This window comes from Mus caroli, chromosome 6 (genome assembly GCF_900094665.2).
Source record: "Mus caroli chromosome 6, CAROLI_EIJ_v1.1, whole genome shotgun sequence".
Taxonomy (NCBI): Eukaryota; Metazoa; Chordata; class Mammalia; order Rodentia; family Muridae; genus Mus; species Mus caroli.
This window is the reverse complement of record NC_034575.1, coordinates 138,393,067-138,418,012: the sequence shown is the minus strand read 5'-3', so window position 1 is coordinate 138,418,012 and position 24,946 is coordinate 138,393,067. Positions and strand designations below refer to the sequence as shown.

At 43.8% G+C, this 24,946-nt stretch overlaps 1 protein-coding gene across 16 annotated transcripts in view; it reads right to left on the bottom strand.

The window, feature by feature from the left end:
* Plekha5 (pleckstrin homology domain containing A5) overlaps positions 1-24,946 on the bottom strand; it is a 175,594-nt gene that overhangs the window by 44,032 nt on the left and 106,616 nt on the right. For 13 of the 16 annotated variants that reach the window (XR_003836950.1, XR_003836952.1, XR_003836951.1 and 10 more), the window contains 6 exons: positions 19,966-20,066; positions 17,764-17,879; positions 17,511-17,528; positions 10,078-10,545; positions 2,880-3,342; positions 1,146-1,229 (listed from right to left, as the gene is read on the bottom strand). Coding sequence is in view for 12 of the 16 variants with exons in the window: in XM_029478787.1 (XP_029334647.1) it covers positions 1,146-1,229; positions 2,880-3,342; positions 10,078-10,545; positions 17,511-17,528; positions 17,764-17,879; positions 19,966-20,066 (1,250 nt within the window). In the remaining 4 variants the exon portion in view is untranslated. The other 3 variants (XM_021164834.2, XM_021164835.2, XM_029478791.1) reach the window with 2 other exon arrangements.

Genomic DNA, 24,946 nt, shown 5'->3' with positions numbered 1-24,946 from the left:
AAAAAGATTTATTTATTTATTATATGTAAGTACACTGTAGCTGTCTTCAGACACTCCAGAAGAGGGCATCAGATTTCGTTACGGATGGTTGTGAGCCACCATGTGGTTGCTGGGATTTGAACCCTGGACCTTAGGAAGAGCAGTCGGTGCTCCTAACCACTGAGCCATCTCGCCAGCCCCCACTACAGTCTTTCTTTGGGTAAATACACAAATCAATGTATTTTTGACTCTAAAGCAGCTAATATATGTTAAATTTCACAGAGAAGCCAAGCATGGCAGTGTGCTCATGTAACCCCACCATGAGGAGACCAAACAAGAAGGAAGACTAAGCTCCAGGCTGGCCTGTGCTATACATCAACACTCAGTTTCAGAATAAAACAAAAGCCACAGACAGGCAAAGTGTTGCATTCAGAAGGTCTTGTGTGGTCCCAGCTGCTGCTGGAGTGCACTCCTGTGTCTGTGCTGGGTGCTCCTGTAAGGTGGTGGCTCTCAGCCTTCCTAGTGCTCCAACCCTTTAACAGTTCCTCATGCTGTGGTGACCCCCAGCTATAAAATTATTTTCATTGCTACTTCACAACTGTAACTTTGCTGTTATGAATAGTAGTGTAAACATCTGATATACAGGCTAGCTGCAGTGACCCCTCGAAGGAGTCACAACCCACAGGTGGAGACCTGCAGGGACAGGGCCCGCCAAGCTGGAATACACCTTGTGCATCTTACGCAGGCCCTCCCTACTGAGCTTGGGTTCTTAAGCAAAACCAAAACTCTGTGGCCACGTATGCCATGTGGCCACGTATGCCATGTGGTCATATGTGCCATGGTTGGCCTAACTCCTAGCCATCCATCCCTGTGTTCCACTGTGCATGGTTTTCATTTTGAAGAAAAGGGGGATAACAAATCAAAAACCCAGAGCTAAACGTGAAATGTGCTCCTTTGTTTGACACTCAGGGGAAGGCAGCCACAGAAACACTGGCATGGTTACAGAAGTCTACGTTCTTCTCATGTTGAATCTTTGTTACAAAGCAATATTGTTTTCTTCTGTAGATGATGTCTCTGAAAATTCACACTTAAAAACTATGTCAGCTTCATGTCTTTCTGGGCAGCAAATAAAGCAAGCATATGATAAGTAAACTTATCACACTCACCGTTCTGCCTTGGAGGCTCTGGGGACTAACAGCCTGTAAAGTTAAGCCAGCTGGCATTGACCTTCTGTCAGCTACATAGACATGCTGGGGGGTGGAAAGAGAAGAGAATTCAGTGGTGAGCTTTGGTTTTTGGAGGTGGTGGTATCATTGTTATTGATGAATAATCTTAAATTTACATGATGGAATACTAATTAAAATTGTCATTAGTTTTTATGAGAGAAATATTAACATTATTTACTTGACTAAAATATAGATGCTAATTCTATAAAGACTGGTCAACAGCATGCAAACTCCTTGTTCTCAGGACACGTGTGTGTGAGTGTGTGTGTGCACACTCTTTTGTGGTTCTGAGAGAAGACCTCATGTAGCTCAGGCTGGCCTCACACTTAGCTCCTAATCTAATGGTTTCCAATACCCAAGTGCTAGAATCACAGGCATGATCCGTTATACCTGGGCCCATATAAACATGTTTTATATTTCTTATTACCATGTATGTAGAAGGTGTGTGTGTGCATAGCACATATGTGGAGGTCAGAGGATGACTCTGTGGCACTAGTTCTGTCCTCCCTCTACTTTCGGTGGGCTCTGGAGATTGACCTCAGGTCACTAGGCTGACACAGCTACATCCTTACCTACTGAACCATCTCACTGGTCTGGCTTCAGAGTCTTTAGAGAAGATTTAGTGAAGGGAGTGTCACAGGTTGAAAGTTTCACGGAGTTTACTATTTGGCTGTTTTTTCATGCCTGCTTTTATGTTCAGTCTGTCATGGCAGGTCTTTAGTGAGAGCGTATTACCAAACCCACCTGGCATCTGGGAGTTGGTGAGGGTGGGGACAGTGAGTAGCTCATCTGGGTGGTGGAGATAGTCATCTCCCATCTGTAGCTAAGCTCAAAATAGAGTGGCATTTCCTTAGAGCTTCCTGGGAGCTAACGTCCTCTAGTCTACCACACTTTAACCTGGTGGCTGTATGCAATCTGGTAATGAAAGAGGTCATCTGCAAAGTACTGACTCAGCAAGTCATGTGATGTTCTCCAAGTTAAGATGTTTCAGTACAAAACACTGAAAGATCACGTTTGTTAATATCACATCAATCCTTCAGTCCTGAAAAGCCATCAAATTCAGTCTGCAAACGTAGTTTCCAAGATTGTTTAGCTTGAAAATTCAGATACCATCAGTGGTGACAAACACTGTCAAATTTTTTCTCTTTGAAGTGATAGGTTCCATGTCCCTTTGGCAGAGGTCTACTAATTGGTAAGTCTGAATAATGATCCTTGTCTGTAAGCCCAAAATTAACCCTTCCTTCAAAAAGCTGCCTTGGTCACTGTGTTTTGTCATAGCAATAGAAAATAGCTAAAACACGGACCAAACTTATAATCTAAGGCTGAGAAAGGACCATTTAGAGTTTGAAGCCAGCTTGGACAACTTACAGAGATCCTGCCTCAAACGCATGTAAGACATACTTCAAATGTAAACACTTGCCTGGATATATGAGGCTTAGATCACAAACAAACAAACAAATGAACGAATTGCTCTCATAATCCAGAAGTATTGAGAGCTTAGACTCCATTATGGGATTCTAACAGTTTTAATTTTTTTTTTCGAGCCAGGGTGAGAGTTTTAATTTTTTAAGATGAATTTTTAAGAGATCAGCCTTGTTCTCTTGCCTCTAACTTAATTTAACATCATCATCATCAACATCATTGAGTAATGAGTTCACACAAACAGCATTTTACCTTAGGGTGATGAGGCCTGTGCCTGCGGTCTATCGTCACATCTCCTCTCTGGATGGGCGAGGTCACTTCTGACCTGTACGTCCGCTGAGGGGAGAAGCCCTGGTAAGCAGCTGCTGACCCGTGGGAAGGTGACGTGGGGATGGAGTGCATCGTCTGGTCAGACACCTGCACCATGGCTTTGGGACTGCTCAGGCAGCCGTGCCGAGGGAGGGTGCTCTGCTTGTGGTAAAACTGGCGCTGCTGCCACTCATACAGCTGCCACATGGTGTCATCTCTCATGGATCGCCGCTTCTCTTCTGCTCCAGGCCCTGTCTTCTCATGACCAGAAGGGGTTACACTGCAGATACTCTCAGGTCTGGTCTTGCTGTTTCTCGGGAGTGTCCGGTAACCTTCAGGGTAGCGGGCCAGGATCTGGGCTCGGTGGCTTGGCATATTTCTTGGCAATGTTTGATAAGAAATTACTCTAAGATTAAAGAGACGTTGTAAAAATGAAAGTTGTAGCAAAATGGAAAGAGATAGTTTTATCTTTTTAAAGGACATAGTTTTTTGGCATGTGGAGTTGCTCGGCACGTGCAAAGCCCTGGGTTTGAACCCCCGATACGTAACACATCGAAAGAGGAAAAGGAAGGAAGGACTAGTTAGCCAAAATGTTATATGAAGTATAAATCATTAAAAAGCTCAAGCTTTTTAGGTGGAATTCCATCTGGGAATGCACGCTATGAATAGAATCTACAGTAATTCTAGGTAAGCAGGCTATAGATAGAATCTACAGTAATTCTAGGTAAGCAGGCTATAGATAGAATCTACAGTAATTCTAGGTAAGCAGGCTATGGATAGAATCTACAGTAATTCTAGGAACTCTCTGGTTTACGGAAGGAGCATTTGCCCATTCCGAGTGACAGGCAGTAAGGATATTAGCTCTTTAACTCCGGGACTTCTTAAGCACAGGTAGGTGGATCTCTAAGTCTGAGGCCAACCTGGTCTGCAGTGAGACACTCCCTGTCTTAAAAAGCAAACAAAAACCCTCCAACAACCAACCCACTCTCCCCTCCCTGAAACAAACAAACAAACAAAAACAAAAAACCCACCTCCCAAGATATTAACAAATAAAATTTAAAAAGAAACTATTCAAGAACTAATCTTAAGCCTTCATCTTTAATTGTGCAACTAGTTAGATAGTAAGGCCCTGCCTTAAAAAAACAACCAAGCAAAAAAGGTTAAGATTAAATTTCAAGTGTTCATCATAGCCCTATCATTCTGTGGTGCATACATTTGTATCCCAAGACAAAGTTACTGTAACCCAAAAACTCCAAGGGCTATGGGAAAGGTAGGTTCACCAGTGGCTTCCACTCACTCACGCACGCAAGCACGCACGCACGCCTGCCTCCAGGGCTCTAAGGACTGAACTTTCACGACAGGCACTCTTGGCCTTTCCTGCTTCCCCTGCCTTGTACTGTGTGAGGCGTCTGCAGCTGCTGATCACTACAAGAACTGGGGGGAAACTGACCTGCAGGAGTTTACTAAACTCCTAAAGATATTTTATGTGTTTATACTGATTTTATGCATATCAGTGGGTTAGCCTGCATTTTTTTGTGCACCATTTTCATGCCTAGTGCAGGCAGAGTTCAGAAGAGGGCACTGGATCCTCTGGAACTAGAGTTACAGATGGCTGTGAGCCACTAAGTGGGTACTGGGAACAGAATGTAGGTCCAGTGCTCTTAATTGCTGAGGCAACTACTTCTCCAGCCCTTATTTTACTATCCTTAATAATCTAATTTTTTGGCTGATAAATAAGAAGCCAAAGATTTCTTTTTATTTTATATGTGTGTGTGTGTGTGTGTGTGTTCGTCTGTGTGAGTGAATGCTATGTGTGCGTGGGAGCACATACAAGGAGGCCAGAAGAGTCAAATCCACTGCCCCTGCAGTTACACACAGTTGTGAGCCACCCAACATGGGTGCTGGGAATTGAACCTGGGTCTCCGAGAAGTAGCAAGTACTTTTAACTGCTGAGCCATCTCTGGCTCTTGCAGAGATCTCTGACACAGACTTGTGACTGGCAGCAATGCATCAATACTGTTCCAGCAGCTGTGATGGCTTACCTGTGCACTCTGGAGGCATGTGGCAGGTTTAAGGGAGCTTGGGTTGGATAGGACCTTTCAACAACAACAACAAAGCCCCCAGAGTCCTTTAACGGATCTTCCTGGGACCGTGTGTAGCGACTGGGTGCATGCTTGGCTATGAGGCACATCCCTACAGTTAGTTAGTTCCTGCTGGCATGTGAAATTCTGTTCTTGTTATTCAGTGCGAAGAGTTCTCTTTTGGAGGAATATACCTTCTCTTTGTGATTATGGAAAATACTGCAATGCAGAGGGAAAGGCAGAGAAGGAAGAACTAGGAAGGAGGGCACGCACACTTGCAACCCTAGGACTTGGGGGGTGGGGGGGATACAGCCAGTTGGATCTCTGAGTTCAAGGCCAGTGCGGTCTGCATAGTAAGCTCCAGGCTACCCAGGTTATCATATCCATATTCTTTTAATGTCTGGCATCATAAGAGTTTGTGAATGAAAATGCCTACTTGTAACAATTTCCAGACATTTATATATAAATGAAAAAAAATTCCTTCTTTTAAAAAATCTGCTAAACACATGTATGCTGTGCATGAAATTATTTCTCTATTATGAATTAACTGACACTAACGCCATCAGGGGCTGGAGAGATGACTCAGCAGCTGAATGCTTGCTGCTCTTCCAGTATCCACATGAGGTGACTCACATCCACCTCAGCTTTCGGCCTCTTGGGCACCCCCAACCCCATGCCCAACACCCATGATATTCATACCCAAAATGAAAATTAAAAACAGAAGTAAGCATAAGGAAGACAGAGAGCTTAGGAAGCAGTGAGCTCAAAAGGCTGTGGGTGCCTTGTGTCCCCACCGTCAGGAGTCCTCTAGCCACAGTGCTTTCTAGACTACGAGAGAGCTTATCACCAAGCTGTCTAGAGCCTAAGGTCATTACTCATTAGTATTCAAACAGTCTGATCCCTTCAGTCATCTTTCCTGAATAGTAAACATCTTCTCCATCATTCTGCCTCCTCTTTCAGGCTCTTGCAATGTCGTCAGTGCCCCCACCCCCATGGCCAATCATCAGGCAACCAACTCTAGGAGGGGAGAGAGGCACAGTGTCATGTGACTAGACCAGAGTTCAATCAGTTGTGGCTTTCTCTCTTGTTGCAACCCCAGCCCCCCCAATTAGACTTCCCTCCCTCCTCTCTTTGATAAGACAAAAGACAGAGATCAGAGTCACAAATGAAGAGCTGGCAGCCCCACACCCATCTCTTCAGGTATGGCAGCCGGGGGAAGTTGATTCCATCCAAGACTCCACTCTGGCACTTGAGTGTCCACCTCAGGTTGTTTCCTGAGAGACAACTTAAGCAACGTACAGAACGTACAGAAGTACAGAATGCCACCATGGAACTGTATCAGCATGAGAAGGGACATGAATGGCCAGACTAAAATACCCCAGACGACGAATAGTGCAAAGCACAATGTGCAGTGACAGCACTGTCAGTCTCTGAAACATTACTGGCATGTGAGCCGCTGTATCTGCTCCAACTGCCACGCCCTCCTGTGCTGCTCTAACTGCCACGCCCTCCTGTGCTATTACCTGAAGTGTTCCCATCAGCGTGGCTATGGACACAAGTTTGAAAGGTTCTGCCCTCTTTGAAACTTTGGGGGACTTCTAATAGAAAAACGGTTATTAACAAGTAAATTCATTTTTTTTTTTTTGTGGTCTCATATATGGTCTAGCTTTAGGAGACCTGCTTTTCAGAAGTACAATATATTCCACTGATTGCTGTCCTAACGAAATTTAAATTCAGTCAAGTGTGATTTAGTGTGAAGCAGAAAGTGTAAAAGGCAAGCACAGGGTGCCCACTCAGCAGCTGCCGCCTATGATCTGCCCTGGGGGCCAATCAAGGTTCGTCTACTCAGACACTCTGAGCTCTGCTCCTCTCAGCACAGGGAGGGACCTACCAACCTTAACCACTGCTGCTGCCTACTAGGGTCTCAGTAATTAAAGAAAGCCTTTCATAAAGAAACCAATCAGTTATTTCACGACTTACGATGCTGCTTTTCACCAGTACAAGTTTGCAAATGTTTTTTGGGAAGGTTTATTTACAACAGTACATGATACTTTTCAAAGATTCAAAGTGGCCATGAGCCATCTGCAAAGAATGTGACACTTCAAGTACCCAGGGGACCGACAACACTGTGAACCTGAGGAGAAGAATGCAGACAGAACCCTTGTCTGAGCCATCAGTCCAGCCTTCGGGAGGCTGCACACAGAAGAAAAGGACAAAGTCCGTGCAGGGGCTGCTCACCCTCACTGACACCACACAGGAAAAACGTAAGTCCCCATGCCTGCTACCCTCTCTACACTTTTAAACTAAAGAAAGAAATGTTTTATTTGAGATTTAAATAGAGAGGAAGCAACTTGGCCACCCTCCAGTCTGAATTGTTTCCTGAATGTGACCTTTAGTCCTCCGAACCCTTCTGCCCTCAGAGCTGCTTCCTGGTTTCTGTCTAATCAAAAGCACTGATTGGTTTCCTGCTGACAGCATATCAGCCAGCTGTCCAAGAGCTAAACTCTATTTCTTATCCAGTCCTTACGTAAACTGCTTACCTAGGACTGTGGTCGTGTGAAAGTCAATCAGACAGTGTATGACACGAACAAACACACACCATGGGAATGCTACATCAAACTAGTCAGTGTGTGTGTGTGTGTGTGTGTGTGTGTGTGTGTGTGTATTTCTGCATGTAACTTGCAATTTTGACACCGTCTTGGAGGCCAGGTACAGAGGTACAGCAATACTGAGGCAGAGACAGGGGGATCTAGGAGTTCCTGGTCAAGCCAGTCAGAACCACATGGTGAGATCCTGTTTCAAAAATGAACAGTGTTTTCCCAATTTTCAAGTACTTAAATTAATTCCTGGCTACAACTCAATCACTATGTTGTACAGAAGTCTCTACAATGTATCAAATAAAGTTTGTGTTATTCACAACTCTCTCTTGTGCAAACCCTACAAGGGAACACACAGGATGTGGGGGACAGACAGTGAGCAGCACCTCACAGGGGGTGTGCGCTTGCAGCCTTGGGAGAGCTAACAAGCCCACCTACCAAGGCTTTAGAGCCACCCCCCTGAAGCTTCTGATGCTGCAGGCCTGCACTGTACCTGAGCAGAGCTGGGACACGTCCCCACGTCTCACAAGCTTCTGCAGTGAACTGAGTCATGCTCTCTCTTCTGTTACTTACACGTCACAGTAACAGTTACATTACACAGAGATCTACATGAAAATGACTACACACTATTCCATGGTCGATACTATCAATATAAAGCACACAAGGTAACTTGGAAAGTCCATTTAAATTAAAACATACTTTCTCAAAGAACTTGTGTTTTAAGAAAAATTTGGAGCCAGACAGTGGTGGTGCATGCCTTTAATCCCAGCACTCAGGACAGAAGCAGACAGATCTCTGAGTTTGAATCTAGCCTCATCTACAGAAACAGTTCCAGGACAGTCAGGGCTACACAGAGAAACCCTGTCTCAAGCTAACCACCACCTCCCATCCCCCACCAAAAAAATTACAACAAATTTTATGAATTTAAACAAAAAAATACTTATAGAAATGTAAAATCTGTTGACTTGGGAGGGTTAGGATCAAATCCATGCCTTGTGCACACCAGGCAAGTGCTCTACCACTGCATTCTGTCCCTAGCTGTAAAATTTACTTCAAATTTTTAATTTACTGTTTTAGTGTTTTCAAATGGGTCTCACTATGTACTGGCTGGCCTACTACTAATTATGAAATAACCTAGGCTGGCCATTGGTCTCAGCCTCCAGAGTGCTGAGATTTCAAGGGTGCAGCACCACGCCTGGCTTATGCTTTGCGTTTTGAGGGGCTGTAGAGACAGCTCTGTGCTTAAGAGCATTGGGTGTTCATGACCACAGAGGGAACACAGATATCTTCTGGCCTCTGCAGGCATCAGGATGTTCACAATGTACAAACATACATACTAGTAACATTCACACACATAAACATCTGTGTGTGTGTGTGTGTGTGTGTGTGTGTGTGTGCGCGCACATGTGCGCATGACGCTGAACGCGGTGGGGCACAACTCTACTGCAGCACTTATAAGGCAGAGGCAGATGTGAGTTTGAGGCTAATCTGGTCTACATATCATATTCTAGGCCAACCAAACTGTCCCAAAAAAACAAAACAAAACAAGTTTTTTGAAATGTATCTACTTCTCAGCATATATTCCTGATAATCTTTGCAAATTCTGCCATTTCTTATTTTTCAAATGTCTGTTCTCTTAGGCCCCCTCTCCTTTTATTAAAATGAGGACAGGGTCTTACTCTCAGTCTTCAGGCTCAACCACAGGAGTGTTAGGATTAGCGAGGCATGGACCATGGCACCTGGCACTTTCCTTAGAACCTCCTCTGTTCCAGTCTCCCATGGAGAAATGTATTCACTTTCATACTTTTAACCACTTTAGATTCACTGTGCTCAAGGGTGGACTGCCCTCTGAAGATGAAGACCCACAGGCACAGGGCCAGGCCCTCTCCTCTCTTCCTTTCCCTATTTTGTAGTGCTAGAAATCAAACCTAAGGCACTCTAGGCACACTATGGTCCCACAGTGATCTCATGGTTTTATTTTGAGACAAGGTTTCACTGTGTAGCTCTGGCTGGACTTGAACTCCTGATCCCTCTGCCTCTATTCCCAAATTTCGGAGTTACAGGTGTGTGCTACCACACCTGGTTTCCAGGTTTCTTGTCCTCAGAGATCCTTCATTCCACGGGGATGCAGAAGCTGCTAATGGAAGAGAGATTAAGGCTAGAGACAAATTCACACTGGTTCATCACAGTTCTGAATTCTAGGAGGAGAGGTAAAGGCAGAAGGGTGGAGGCCTCGTCTCTTCCCCAGCTTCTGCCTATCATTTGTTCTGGGCCAGAAAGGATGGCTCTTCACCAAAGGTAGGCTATCCACAGAAACAAGAGACAGAAATCACATCTGATCACCATGAGCAAGATACAGTAATCAAAGTATGAAATCTAAGCATACTTTAAACCAGTACTGCAAGTGAAGCCAACCTGCCCCACCATATCAGAGGAAGCAGGCTGATGATACTAGGTACTTACCCTCTGGGCTCTTCTTCAAGACCCCGTCCTTTCTGGACTTTAATCCACTGCTCTAGCTGTTGCATTGAATTCGTTCTCTGAATGACTCGGTCAGCCTCTGTGGCTAGGGGCCCTGCATTTGGGTGACTCCCACCCCGGACATCTGCCAAGCTGACGTTCACCGCTTTGCCGTCAGAACTATTCACATTGATGGGTCGGTAGTGTACATTCTGAGGTGGGCAGTCTGGCCCGCTTTCATATTCTGATGGCAGGGAGTTCAACTTCACACTGTTAATTTTTGTTAATGGTCTATCTTGCCCGTCCTTCTGAAATCCGTATCTTTCAGCTTCTAAGGCCCTTTTTTCTTCAATTTTGCTTATTTCCTTATTCTTCTGATTGTTTTGGACCTCGGGTCTAATGAGAACTCTGTGGTTGGGGATGTTATTGGTTTCTTTGGTTGATGCACTGTCAGTTGTAATCTTGTCCACTCTGAAAGCAGAGGAGAGAGCATAGTCAGTAGATGGGACAGGTATCTGGCCCAGGAGAGTAACTTTCCTGAGGACAGGCAACAAAGGAACAGGCAGAGCACAAGCTGCCGCAGGCAGAGCCTCGGAATCGCATTACCATGCAGGCTAGTACTAGAATGCAGAAAAACACTGCTAGGCAAAAACACCAAGACAAACGCAACGTGCCTCTGTCTGCAAACCCAGTAAACGCTCTTACCATTAATGGTTAAACCACAGCCCACTTAAAGCAGCCAGCAACTGAAATAACAATGTGACTCTCAGTCATGAAGGTCAGCTCATCATGAGACACTCATGAGTCTGGTGGTGGAAGCTGCTGCAACAGGAAATTATAGTCTGATGCCACCAAAGAGCTGACGCCAATGAGACGCAAGAGGACCTGTGTGCCTCGGAGTGATGTCACCATGTAGCCCAGGTTGGCCTCAAACTTCAAGGGCTCCTTTGTCTCTGCCTCTCAGGTGCTGTGGCTGCTGACATTACAGGTCTGAGACATCAGACCCAGATCGCACAGTTTAGGAGCTCTCAGGGCCAAGCTGTTCATGCTCAGTGCACAGCTTTTGTTCTTTCCTTTAAAAAACAAATGGTCTCACTATATAGACTTGGCTAGGCTGGAACTCACAGACACTGTTTGCTTCTGCCTGGGATTCAAGGCATGTCCTACCAAGTCCAGGGTCAGTGGGCATCTTCACTTGCTAGCTGCATCTCTGGGCAAGGTTCAACAGCTTACAGTGTAAGCTTTTTGGTAGATAGAGTACCTTCAGCAATGTCAGAGGCCTGTCATGACAACCAAAGGACAACTGCCTGGCCTATTCTGCTTTTACTGTTGTTCAACTGTTTCTGGGCTGCCGGAGTTCACTACTCAGTCACTAGAGCTCTTTCTGATGAGAGGCTGGATTTCTGAGCCAATCATATCTAGGCTTTTATAAAATCAAGGTGAGTGTCTGAACCCACATAAACTTGTCAAGATCACTGCACTCATCATGAACTAACAGATGTAGTCTGCCTCCTGCATCAGCACACCGTGGTACTACTAAGACCCCAAGGGCTACCGGTACTGTTAAGTTCTGTAACATGTGGAGAACATAGAGAACATACATATCACATGTCTGTAAGTCAAGAAATATGGATTCCATGGATACTCTGGAATGGAGTTCCAGCAAGAATGAAAAGATAAGCGCCTTCTTTAGGCGTGAAATAGCAGAGCCCTAAGTCACACGGCTAGATCAGATACAACAGCAGACACGGGTGGCATGGGGGAAGGGCAGGGTGGATCACATTGACAGCCTGTGGGGCTTCTTCCCTTCAAAGAGGAAACCACTAGGAAACTGACACCTAGGAAAAGCTCAATGAAGTCTTCATGGAGGGGTTGTTTAACACTATCCTTAGAAATGTAAACTAAGTTCAGTAAATTACAGCTACTGCTTTACACTAGAATTGTAATGTTTTCTCCAAATACTTATCACTGAAGAAACATAAGTATGTAATGACTTTTTTTTTTTAAATGGAACAAAACTGATTCAGAAAACCATGAGAACATAAACCACAAGAAATGCATCTGATTTAGGAAAGCGATGCTTAGGTCACGACAGCAGAGAAGCTGGAAATGCATGACCACTAAGAAAAATGGTAGGTTTTTCAAAATCAAGAAACAGAACTGCCACCTGAAGACATGTGTGGACATGTAACTCCAGTGTGATGTGTAGGGTCAGGAGTTTAAGGCCATCCTTCAGTTTATAGTAAGTTTGAGGCCAGTCAGGGTTATATAACAGTTGGACTAAAAACCAAAACAACCAACCAACAAACAAAAATATACTAAAACAAAAAAGAAGAAGAAAAAATTATGATCTATCTAGCAATCCTACCACTGGGAATCCATCCAATTAGTATGGTGAGGAGATTCCTACACCTATATGCTTATTGTATCACAACAGATAGTAAAAGCCAAGATATATGATGTATACATCAATAGATGGATAGAGGTTTTGTAATACACACACACACACACACACACACACACACACACACACACACAGAGAGAGAGAGAGAGAGAGAGAGAGAGAGAGAGAGAGAGAGAGAGAGACTACAGTCATATGATTATCCCAGAGATCATTATGCTAGTGAAAAAAGTCTAATCTAGAAATATATCCTCTCATTTACATGTAGAATCTAGAATATTGACCTCCAAAAAGCAAAACAGAGAAGTAGTTCCCAGAGGCAGGGGAGGGATGGGGGAGAAGAGTGCAGGGAGAGGATAGATAATCAGCAGAGCTCAATAGAAGACATTTCTTCCATCAAAACAGCATTGTAAGGCAACTATAGTTGATAATGATTTTTCAAATAACTAGTATAGATTTTTAATACCCCCAGAAAAAAGAAATGATCAAAGTCTGAGATGATAGCTCTGCTAATTACCCCAATCAGATCACTACACAGTATATACATGTGAAATGTCCCATGTATAATTACTTTATGTATAGGAAATGTAAAATTACTGTACGTCAAGTGACAACAAGAACATTGGGTTGGAGGTATGGTTTAGTCACAGAGATGGTTATATGCTTAGCATGATCATGGGCTGGAAGCCTAGCATATACACACAAAGAGAAAAACACTGAGAGGAGAGAGAGAGAGAGAGAGAGAGAGAGAGAGAGAGAGAGAGAGAGAGAGAGAGAGAGAGAGAGAGAGAGAGTGAGTGTGAGTTCTTTGGTTTGAGAACGTGTGGATCTTGCAGAGGACCCAGGTTCAATACTCAGCACCCACATGGAAGCTCCTAACTGTGCAATTCTAGTTCTAAGAGGATCTGATGCCTTCTCGGGCATCCATGAGCACTAGGGGCACACACAGCATACAGACATACATGCAGGTAAACACCCACAATCTGTTTAAAAGTCAGAAAACACACTGAGGCTGTACAAGATGAAACTATGTGCACAGAAATGGAAATTATTCAGAGAAAGTGTATTAGAACTAGATTTTAAGGATGCTAACAACTGTCTATGTACCAGGGCACTAAAACATTGCAGTTTCTGAGTGAAATCCTTTATGAATTTACAAGAGCTGAGTTTTAAAACCCAGGCTGTGGGGGTGGGTGAAGGCTTGAGTGAAGGTGAACTGTCTGACATGAGCTGGCCACATCACTGACAAAGGCCTTCCTCTGGTCAAGGGAGACTCTTGATAGTGTGTGCGAGTACGAGTGTTTACGAATGACTGGCCAGTAGGTGCAAAGCCTAGCAAGTGCCACTCCTTGCTTGCAGATGTTTCCAGCCTGAGACCTCTAACTCTTCTCCTCTGTGCTGCACATAATAAACATGCCAAGGTTCTAGGCTGTTTCAGAAGTTGGAGCCACTCCACGAGTGGACACACTGGAGCCCCGCTTTTCTGTCAGTGTCTGTCTGTCCTTTCTTCATTTCCTACCTACCCTGGTGGTGTTTCTAGACCCAAGCCTTGCATGGCTTGGTCATGGATGTACCCTCATGGTTGAGCACTTACGTAACATAGAAGGAAAATCCATCTTCCCCAAACATGGTTATTTTAGCTCCAAAAGTGATATGCCCTGCTAACTGTCTAAGTATCTGGGCCACAAAGCAAAGGGGTCCCACTACTTTTATCAAACAAACAAAACATCTCACTGCATTTATGAAATGAAATTTAAAAATAAGATACTTTTCAATATTGAATGCCTAAACATAGCGGGATAGGACAAAAATGCCAATAGCTAAGAACAGAAGACAGTGAGACAACTCTATGCTCTAACAGGGACTGCTAACTCCAGGCTGAGTTTGGTGGCACTACTCAGTAACTGCTGGCTAAGAGGAGACACTACAACACAACTGGCTCTACATGGTTATGGGAACATAGAATAGTCACTCACTCTTGTCATCTCGCACTATGAGTTGATATGTGTGACTACTGTATCTTTTTAAATGTATATGGCCATTTTGCCTGCATGTATACAGTGCCTTTGGAGGCCAGAGAGGGCACCAGATCCCATGAGACTGGAGTCACAGATGGTTGTGAGTATCCCTGTGGGTGCTGGGAAGCAAACCCAAGGTTTCTGGAAAGCAGGCATTGCTCTTAATCGTGGAACTAACTCAAACCCCACATTTTTATGTGTGGTTTTAATGAATCTATATTATTTTTTGGTCATAGATTTTACTGAACAGCCTAGGACTGGCCTGAACTCATGATTTCCATGCTTCCAAGTCTCAGGTGCTAAAATTACAGGGGTGCCCTGCACAGCTGGCTCCAGCTTTTACAACTGTAAACTGAACCCTCCCAAAAAAGGCAATAAGTTAAAAATGAGAAAAATATAATACAGAAATTACTTTAAAATAAAATTCCCTAGAAGCTTTACTTAAAGATAAATTTACTTAGATTTCCATTATTTTAAGTACAGATGAAAGAGAAGCCAGGTTATAATCCAGTCTCTGTTTTTCTCTCAACTTAGTACTGCATGTGGGTGTACATGATACATGTGAGTCCAAGTGACTCCCTCATCAAATTATTATCTATTATTATTATTATTATTATTATTACTACTTTTGTTTGTTTTTTTCTTTTCTCTGCCTAGCACCGGCTGTCCTGAAACTTGCCTGTAGACCAGGCTATTCTGAAACTAGGGAGATTTTCCTTCCTTGTCTCCCAAGTGCTGGGATTAAAAGTGTATGTCACCAAATGGAACTCTGTCTTACTTATTATCAGTGTGTGCATTTGCATGATGTGTGGGGGGACACATAAGTCACTGTGTGCGTGTGGAAGTCAGAGGACAATACTGTACAGAGGACAACACTCCCCCCACCCCCTCCATGGTTCTGAAGACTCAGTTCAGACCATCCATTTTTTGAGACAAATACTTTTATTCATTTCAAACATGCACCCATCTAGCCTTGAACACTTAACTATCCCACTGCTCTACCATCCAAGTGCTGTGATCAGCTACTCCAAGGACTAGGGCTATGGCTGGCGGCTGGCACTTGCCTAGCCACACAAGGCCCGGGATATGATCTCCAGCATAGTCACCACCAACAAAAACCCTAGAGTCTGCTTTATCTCCATGCTTCAGGGCCTGGATGAGGATCTGGGTTTTAAAAGCAATAGTATAAACAGAGGTAGCATTGATGGCTCACGCCTTTAATCCTAGTACTCAGGAGGCAGAGGCAGGGGGGTCTCTGTTTCAAGGCCAGCCTGGTCTATAGAGTTCCAGGACAGACAGGGTTATACAGAGAGACTTTGTCTTGGGGAAGGGATGGGGGTTGGGAGGGCGAGTACAAGTATCTTATAAGGCTCAATTCAGTCTTTCAGACAACATGTCAAAAGACTATTAATGGGCTGGAGAGATGGCTCAGTGGGTAAGAGCACCCGACTGCTCTTCCAAAGGTCCTGAGTTCAAATTCCAGCAACCACATGGTGGCTCACAGCCATCCGTAATGAGATCTGACACCCTCTACTGGTACATCTGAAGTAAGCTACAGTGTACTTATGTATAATAATAAATGAATCTGTGGATCAGAGCAAGCAGGGACTGAGCGGGTTGATTGGAGACAGGGGGGCTGACCTGAGCAAGCGGGGTTGACAAGAGTGAGCAGAGGTCCTAAAAAATTCAATTCCCAACAACCACATGAAGACTCACAACCATCTGTACAGCTACAGTGTACTCACATACATAAAATACATAAATAAATCTTTAAAAAAAAGACTATTAAATGTCCACTGAAGTAGTATGCTCAAAATGCCATGGGGCTTGATCTCTAAGTGGGACACACACACACACACATACTAAAAGGATGGGGAAAACCTTTAGATGTGCAAGTTAGCAGTTATACAAAATGTGAACTCAATTATCACTGAGAAACACATTTACTTACATTATAAAGCTTCAAATTATACGACTTTTTTGGGGGGGTTTCGAGACAGGGTTTCTCTGTGTGGTCCTGGCTGTCCTGGAACTCATTCTGTAGACCAGGCTGGCCTCGAACTCAGAAATCCGCCTGCCTCTGCCTCCCGAGTGCTGGGATTAAAGGCGTGCGCCACCACGCCTGGCTAGGACTTTTGAAGAAGTGTATTGGGAGGCAGCACTTGGGAGGCAGAGGCAGGTGTACCTGTCTGTTCAAAGCTATTTGGTGGGGACAAATAGTTCTAGAACAGCAAGAACTCCATAGAGAACCCTCTGCCCTAACTCAAAAGTGTAGTCATTCAACCTCTACTGTTGTAGTTTCAGAAATGTATTTTTTCTGATTAGGTCTGTTTGCTTTTGAGACAGGGTTTGTGCCATAGCCCAGGCTGGCTTTAAGCTTGAGACTCTTCTGTGCAGGAATGCTCACACTGTAAGTGTGTACCTTGGGCCAGAGATAGCTCAGGGGGTCAAGATGCTAAGTGTAATTACTGGCAACCATGTAGGGGAAGGAGAAGAGCTGACTCCTGAAAGCTGCCCTCTTACCTCCACACAGACACTGTAGCATGTACACACACACACACACACACACACACACACACAAAATGGCGTGCCAGAATGTCTAGTAGACTAATTCTCATTACAACATGGCCTGTTATCTTCAAGCAGGGAAGAAAATAAAGAACTCTAGAATCAGTTTTCATTAGTGCGACTGTATTAAAGGAAAGGCACAACTCATCAAGAAGTAGGTAATTTAGAGATTATTTAAATTTTCTGGAATTATTAATAAAATAATTGGAATTAACCAGATAATATTAACAAAAATAAAGCTCACCAGAATTTCTTATTGTTTATTTATTTACTTCCCAAATACCAATACAATATAAAAACACAATGAAATTAAATTCTATGATTTGGGATCTTTAAAAACAAAAACAAAATGAAAAAACAAAACCAAACAAACAAAAATAACCAACCCAAGCCCTTCCATGAAGCACATAAATCTATGTAGCTTTAAGGTAATAAAAAGATGTACTCACCGGAAATTAAAGGTAATTCTGTAAGAAGAAAGAACATTCAGTTTGAATGTGAGGATTCTAGAGTCACCCAGAGTAGTGACAGTGAGAATGAGGGGAGAAGGAGGGGACAGAAGTGCAGGTGGGGTTGTCACCTGACCCAGCACCCCAGGCCAGGCGGGCGGGCCGGGGCAGCTGAGAGAACATGCATGATGAAAGGCATTTGAAGGCAGGAGTGAGCCAAGGTGGGAGGCACTGCCATTTCCCTAGGCTGTACCTTTTCACAGGTTCTGTCTGCACCAGAGCAGCATCTAACATGGCCTTCATCCACAGCTCCATCTCCTTTCCTGTATCGGTGCAGAAATAATAGGTCCGCATGTTTGGGTGGGCTGCCTGAGTGAAAACAACAGCGTCACTCTCCATGAGCTGCGCCCTGAAAAAGAGAGGGAAAGTCCACCCTCGTCGGATCATTGTACGAGATTTCCAAGGAAGCGCTTTGTTCTTTACCTAACACACAGGCATGACTTAGAGAGAGTATACACACTGATCTCAGCAGGGCACATCACTGATCCTCTGAATGCTTCTGCAATTGCGTGTCTCTACCTCAAAGGTACAAAGCCTATGTTCAGAGTACCTCAGACCTCTGCGGGTCTCCACTCACTCGGCTCTCACCACCCTGACTTACTGTGACCAACAGTTCTCACTCAAGGATAGTATTTCTAGCCAGGCACAGTACTTGGGAGGCTGAGGCATTAGTCTGAGGCCAGCCTGGACTACTTGGTGAATTCTAGTACAATGTGATCCAGAGTGGAGACCCGGTGGTTTCAAAGTGCAAAACAACACAACACAAAAGCAGGGTATGCAGAAGAGCAACACAACAACAAAACTGAAAAGCCACAGCAAGCATCCCCACCACCGACCCCCAGTGGCAATGTCCTCAGTTTTAAAAGCTGATGCTGTCCATGCCTTTCATAGACATAAGTGTGGACACTTAGGGATAAATGAGTCCCATGCCATTTCCTTCTAGGCTTCCAAGTTACCATGCAAACACCTGTAGTTTGTGAGGCTGGGAAGGACCAGTGCACTGTTCTTTTTATCCGAAAATCAGAAGGAAAAGAAAATAAAGGCACTGGCAAGCCTGCTGCTGTGGGCACGCAGCAGATAACAAAAATAGTCTGTGATCAGAGAGGGCTGACGCCAGGAATGAGCAGTCTCCATTGCCATTTAAATATTCTGTGGTGGTTTCCCATTAGACACCCAGAGACTTGGCTAAATGAACAAAGGCTGCTGGGGCCTAAGAGAATGTGAGGAGAGTGTGGAGCAGGGCGTGGCTCTAAACTAGAGCTTTCCATCTGGCATCATGCTCCCCATGCCAAGATCCTGCTATCTGCTGCATCCTCAAGGTCAAACGTCATGCCTTTAGGATACACACACAGTCCTCAGGCACACTCATCCATCTCTGTACTGTCACAGCTGACAAATCTCCACAGTGACGTCAGAGACAACTGTGGAAACAGCCTAGACAAAGCTAAAGTCCTCTGCTGTTAAAATGATTAGTAGTCCCTGGACTCCTGGAAAAATGGATGAACACTGCCCATATCTGTGATCAGTGAAAGGACTGTGCTGGTGGTGAGAAGATCCTGTGCCTGCCCTGAGACAACTCAACAAAGCCACTCACCTGGCCGCCCCCATCAGTGAGTTCAGAAAGCGTCAAGCTCCTACTTACCATGCCGACGGGAGCAGACTCAACAGCAAGAAATGCAGTCAGACAGTAGCTCGGAATTTAGGGGAAATACCACAAAAGAAAAGTTGAAACAGTGATTACTACTGTTACAGGCAAAAGACACAAGAAATCAAACTAACATCACAGAAAATCTATACCAAGTGCAGATTGTTAAACATTTCTCTTTAACTGACTTCTCTTTTAGCTTCACGGTGAACACCAATGCAACATATTCTTAGCAAAAGGTCCACACTAGGTGGGATCGAAGCATTAAGTACTTGAGAATCTCTTTAAGGCTATCCCAAAGAGTCTGCGAACATATCATAATGAAGAGCTATGGCTTCCAATACTCTTCCCAAATATTTCATCTGAGGAAATAATAACTGAGAACAGAGATCGAAGACATCTAGCCACAACCATCCATGGACTCATTGTGCCATGCTAGCACGTGCTTCCTAAAAGGGCAGTAACATCGCTAACCCTTATGTTCTATTTTTAAATTTTACTTTATGTGCATGAGTGTTTTGCCTGCATGTGTGTCTGTGACAGAAGAGGGTACTGGATTCTTTGGTATTGGAGTCACAGTGTGAGCTATATGTGGCACTGGCAATTAAACCCAGGTTCTCTGGAAGAGCAGTTAGCACTGAGCCATCTCTCTAGCACCTCCAATACACTTTAGATGCACACATGGCTACCAGGAGTTCTTTTGTACAATAGTTTATGGGTCAATGTCTCTTCTTATGCACGTTTCCTTACCTTAAAAGCATATTTGCGACTGATGTGGTCCTCAGCGGTAAGCATGGCTATCTGAAAACTAGGCAACAGGATACTTCCCAAAATGCCCTCCTCCTTCTCATCTAAAAGGCAAGTTAGTGTCGGTCAGACTTCTGTTCTTTGGGAGTTTTTGCCACTTGTCCCAAGTCCCAACACACTCCATGCTCTAGTTGTTCACACTGCTTGCTCCCTGTCCTCCTGGGCTGGCAATTTCTATGAGGAGATTTAGAGAGGTAGGAGGAGCAGGTGTCCAAGGATGTTCACACAAACAAGTCTCCATCTACGCCCCGAGAACTGTACAATTTCAGAGCAGTGGAGCTCTATTCTTGACCTTACAAGATCCATAGTGAAACTGCAGGCTTGAGTGACAGACCTCCAAAGCAAGCACATAAACTACACTGAGGAAGATGACCCAACAGTCATCTTTTTGTAGCCTTGGCTGTCCTGGAACTCACCCTGTAGATCTGCCTGCCTCTGGCCTACTGGGATCAAGCTTACCAGGGCCAGGCTCTGTGCTCTGTCTTACACATTTCCGTGGTGTAAGCACTTGCTACATGAGCTGAGCTCCAGCTCTAGGACCCAGGAGGTGGGAGGAGAGAATCGAATCCGATCAGTGCTCATACATTTGCTGTGTCATGGCACTCAACACATCTGCTGTGACATCGGCATGCCTATCCCCACATCACATACGCAGGTCATTAATAAATAAAACATGCACCTTTCAGAAGCAAAACCATTACAAAGATTTGGTATTTTTTGTTATAAATATTATGAAATTATTTTAGAAATAAAGTAGGAATAGTAAACATTTTCTTGTTTCATGTTATACTCACAATTGTCAATAAATGCACTGGAAAAGGAGGAGTACAGACAACTATTCCCCAGGAGCAGGAAACTCAATGACAAAAACTACACAGTAAAAATTACGTGCTGGCTAATGTCTGGAGACAAAATGAAATTGTATAGGTTTGGTCAATTCTGAGTTAGCAGTGCTCCTCAACCACAGTTTCTTGGGCAGTGAACTGGTGAAAGCAATCCTAGTAACCCTGCATTTAGGAGGTTAATACACAGCCGGGCAGTGGTGGCGCACACCTTTAATCCCAGCACTTGAGAGGCAGAGGCAGGTGGATTTCTGAGTTCGAGGCTAGCCTGGTCTACAGAGTGAGTTCCAGGACAGCCTAGAGCAACACAGAGAAACCCTGTCTTGAAAAAAAAGAAGGTTAATACACATGTTAGCACTTTGGTAGGTGACCACAGAACCTTGCCACACATATTTTGTATAATCCAATTGTAAATTTAAAATTTGCAAACATAAAGGGGATTTTTGGGTAGAATGCAGGACTAGAAGCTACCTGCATTTGATCTCATTAAGAAAAGTCATCTAGGGGCTGGAGAGATAGATGGCTTAGTGGTTAAGAGTACTGACTGCTCTTCCAGAGGTCCTGAGTTCAATTCCCAGCAACCACATGGTGGCTTACAGCCATCTGTAATAAATAAATATTAAAAAAAAAAAAAGAAAAGAAAAGAAAAGAAAAGTTACCTAGGACAAAATAGACTACCATAGAGAAATAAAGAGGAAAAGCTAGGACAATTCCCAGGAAAGAGGAAACCTGCCTCAGCTCCAGCTGGGAGCATCAAGTAGCAGCCTCACCCAGAAGACTGTGTTAGCTCCTCTGAGTGGTCCTGTGACTCAAGTCTCAGGAGAAGGCTGGAGAATAAGCAGATTCCCAAGTAAACTCAAAAGAAATAACCAAACTACAGAATCTACACATCACAACTCAGACACAGGAGCAAGCGAGAAAAGCAAGAGATCTCAACAGCACACCCAAAACCAAGACAGTGACTCAGGTAAATGCTGGGTGAGTTCAAAGTTAGCAACATTCATCTATGACTTCAAAGATGGTACAAGAAAGTGGGTAAACTCATTCTAAGACTCAGGGAGGACAGTCAGTGATAGAGGAAAAAAGTGAGGGACATGCAAGGAAAACCAGGAAGGAAACTGGGATTCTGAAAACAAGCAAGCAAACAAACAAGCAAACAAACAAACGAACAGTGGGAAGGAAGCGCTACCCAACTTAGCCAAGCAGAAAAGAGAATCATCAGGAATGAAAGACACCAGCTGTGACAGTCAAGCATCAACACTGATCTCAAACGTGTGGTTTCAAACTATTTCACTGGGAAGGCTGGCTCCCATTTTGAAGGCCGGTGTTAAAGAGCTGCCCCTTTGATCTCTTGTACCTACACTGTGGCTTTAGGACTTGGGCCTTATGTGTAGACAGTCTGTTTTATAAGCGGCATTCGGGTCCAGGTTCATCCCTTTGCATACGAGTACCCAGTTTTCTGTTTTATGTACTTTATGGTGTCCTCAGTGTCCTTGCCAGAACTTAACTGACTATATTTGTTCAGTTTTATTTCTTGGCGACCACTTTTGTTCCAAAGCTCCATTTTTATGCCAGTGCACTGCTCTTGATTACTATAACTTCTGATGTAAATTTACATAAAAAATGCTTTGGTTAAAAAAAAAATTCCAGGAGGTAGGAGTTGAGAAAAAAAGATGATGCTCTTGCTCTCTTACCTCTTATTCTCTTGCTCCCTTGCTCCCCTCTCTTCCCTCCTCTTTCCATGTAGCCATGCCACCTTCAACGTCTCTACACTTCTCCCTTTCTGTCTTTCTATAATAAACGCCTTAAAGCCAAAAACCAACAACAAAAACCCAAAAAACAAAAGATAACAATAACAACAAAAATGAAAACAAAAAGCAAGCAAACTAACAAAAACAAACAAAAAAAAAAAACCCAACAAAGCAGAGAGAAACTAATTATAGCAGAAAAGTCTTGAAATCTAGAGAAAGAAAGGGATTTCAAACAAAAGCAGAATTTGAGTTCCAGGTGGATATCACCAGAGGAAACAATGTCTGTGTGTAATTCATAGCTAAGACGGAAAAGCACAAAATAAAGGGAGGCAGTTACACCAACCCCCCTACCCATGCAAGCTTACGAGAACAGCACCAGCTTCTAACAGCAGTCCTAAGTGCCAGAAAGCACAAAACACATATTCAAGCAATCAAAGTTAGACAACTGTGTGCTACAAAGGTATCTTTCAAAATGATGCAGAACATGGTGGGTTCAATCCATCTAACTACGGCTCCATGGGGATCTGATAACCTCGTGTGACTCTGTGGTCAACAGGCACACACATGAGACATACATGAGCAAGTAAACATTTATACCCATGGAAAAAAAAATACATGTAAAGGAAGAAAGTTAAAATTGATGGAGGAAGGATAGATCAAAACAAGCCTAAGTTAAGATATATCATTCATGACCAGTTGAAGGAATACTATATACAGATGAAGAAGGAAGTCTTAACCCAAGAACACAGGAAAGCATACATTTCTTTATTCAGGGATATTCGTCCTCTTTGACTGAGCGTGCAGCTTCGGGAGGGACGCACATGGAGCAATGAGGGAGGAAGGGGACACTTGCCTAGCCAGCCAGATCAGCTCAATCAACCTTGGAGAACAATGGGGTGACAGATGTCACAGCCAGATTGCCCTCACATCCAAGAATACATTTCCTGAGAGGAATAAATGAACAATTAAAAGCTAGGAAGGAATCCACACAATCTAAGAGTCAACTACCAATCTCCTAGTACAATACTGGAGAAACAAAAGCACAAACAACTGACTGAATAAGATTCACACTGTCTGTTGTCTCCAAATGGAGAGTCAAAGGATGGAAGTCAATCTATCAAGATATGAAGTCGAAAATAAGATAGTATAGCTCTTCTGATACCCAATCAAGTAGGAGCTCAGGTAAAAATCAAAAGAGAAAAAGAAAGCCAACTCCACAGAACCAAGAAGACATAACAGGGCCAGAGAGAGATGGCTCAGTAGTTAAGAGCACTTGCTATGTTTGGAGAGGAGCCAGGTTTGGTTCCCAGCACCCACACGTGGTAGCTGACAACTGTCAGTAACTTCAGTTCCAGGGGATCTGATGCCCTCTTCTGCCTTCCTTGGGCACCAGGCCCACATCTGGTATACGTGTAGGTAAACCATCATAAACATAAAAGTATGTGCATCTTTTAAAACTACAACAAAAAACTACATACATATCAAATGTTGGGGCTGCAAATCCCGACAAGCATGTAAGGGCCCAGGTCCCAGCAGAGTGACGGTGGGAGAGTATTGTCATGCTCCAATCAATATACCCAGCTCACACTGTGTAATTCTTATGTGCAAAGAAAAGCCATAGATTCTTAGTAACAAGCTGGCAGCCTAATTCTTCCCCCAATGTTGTTCAAGCTACCATGTGGTTGTTGGGTATCGAACCCAGGTCCTCTAGAAGAGCAGCCAGTGGTCTTAACAACTGAGCCTTCTCTCCAGCCCCAACAACTCCAATAACATAATTAATAATAAGCGATAATTCCCAATCAGGCTTTAAAGGAGAGACTGTCCTTGAGAGAAGTGCATCAGTGCAGCCTGCTTTCTTCCACAGGTCCCGCATTTCAAGTGTGACACTGAGACTGTGTTGCACTTTCAGATCAAGGCTTTTATTAATTAGTTCAACATGATAGCATTAGCCTGCCACGCTCCAAGAATCTGAAGCTAGCCTAGGCAACTCAATGAGAGCTTGTCCTAATAACTTTCTAATAAGAAGAAGAACCACAAAGACTCTTTCATGGCTATCTAGGAGAATGAAGGGCTTATTTACCCACTAATCCCTGCATTTCTTCAGTGTTGATAGTTAAGAGCCTGGTACGTATCTTTCACATAATCTTTTCCATGTTTTCAGGACATAATGATCATTGATTTTCAGTACTCAGGGGAGGAAAGAAGTACAAATTCAAGGCCAGCCTGGACTAAGCCAGACTGTCTCAAATAAACAGAAATGAATAACTCTAATGTATGATTGTATATCATACACACATACATTTATATTCACAATTCATGTTTTTCATTTTC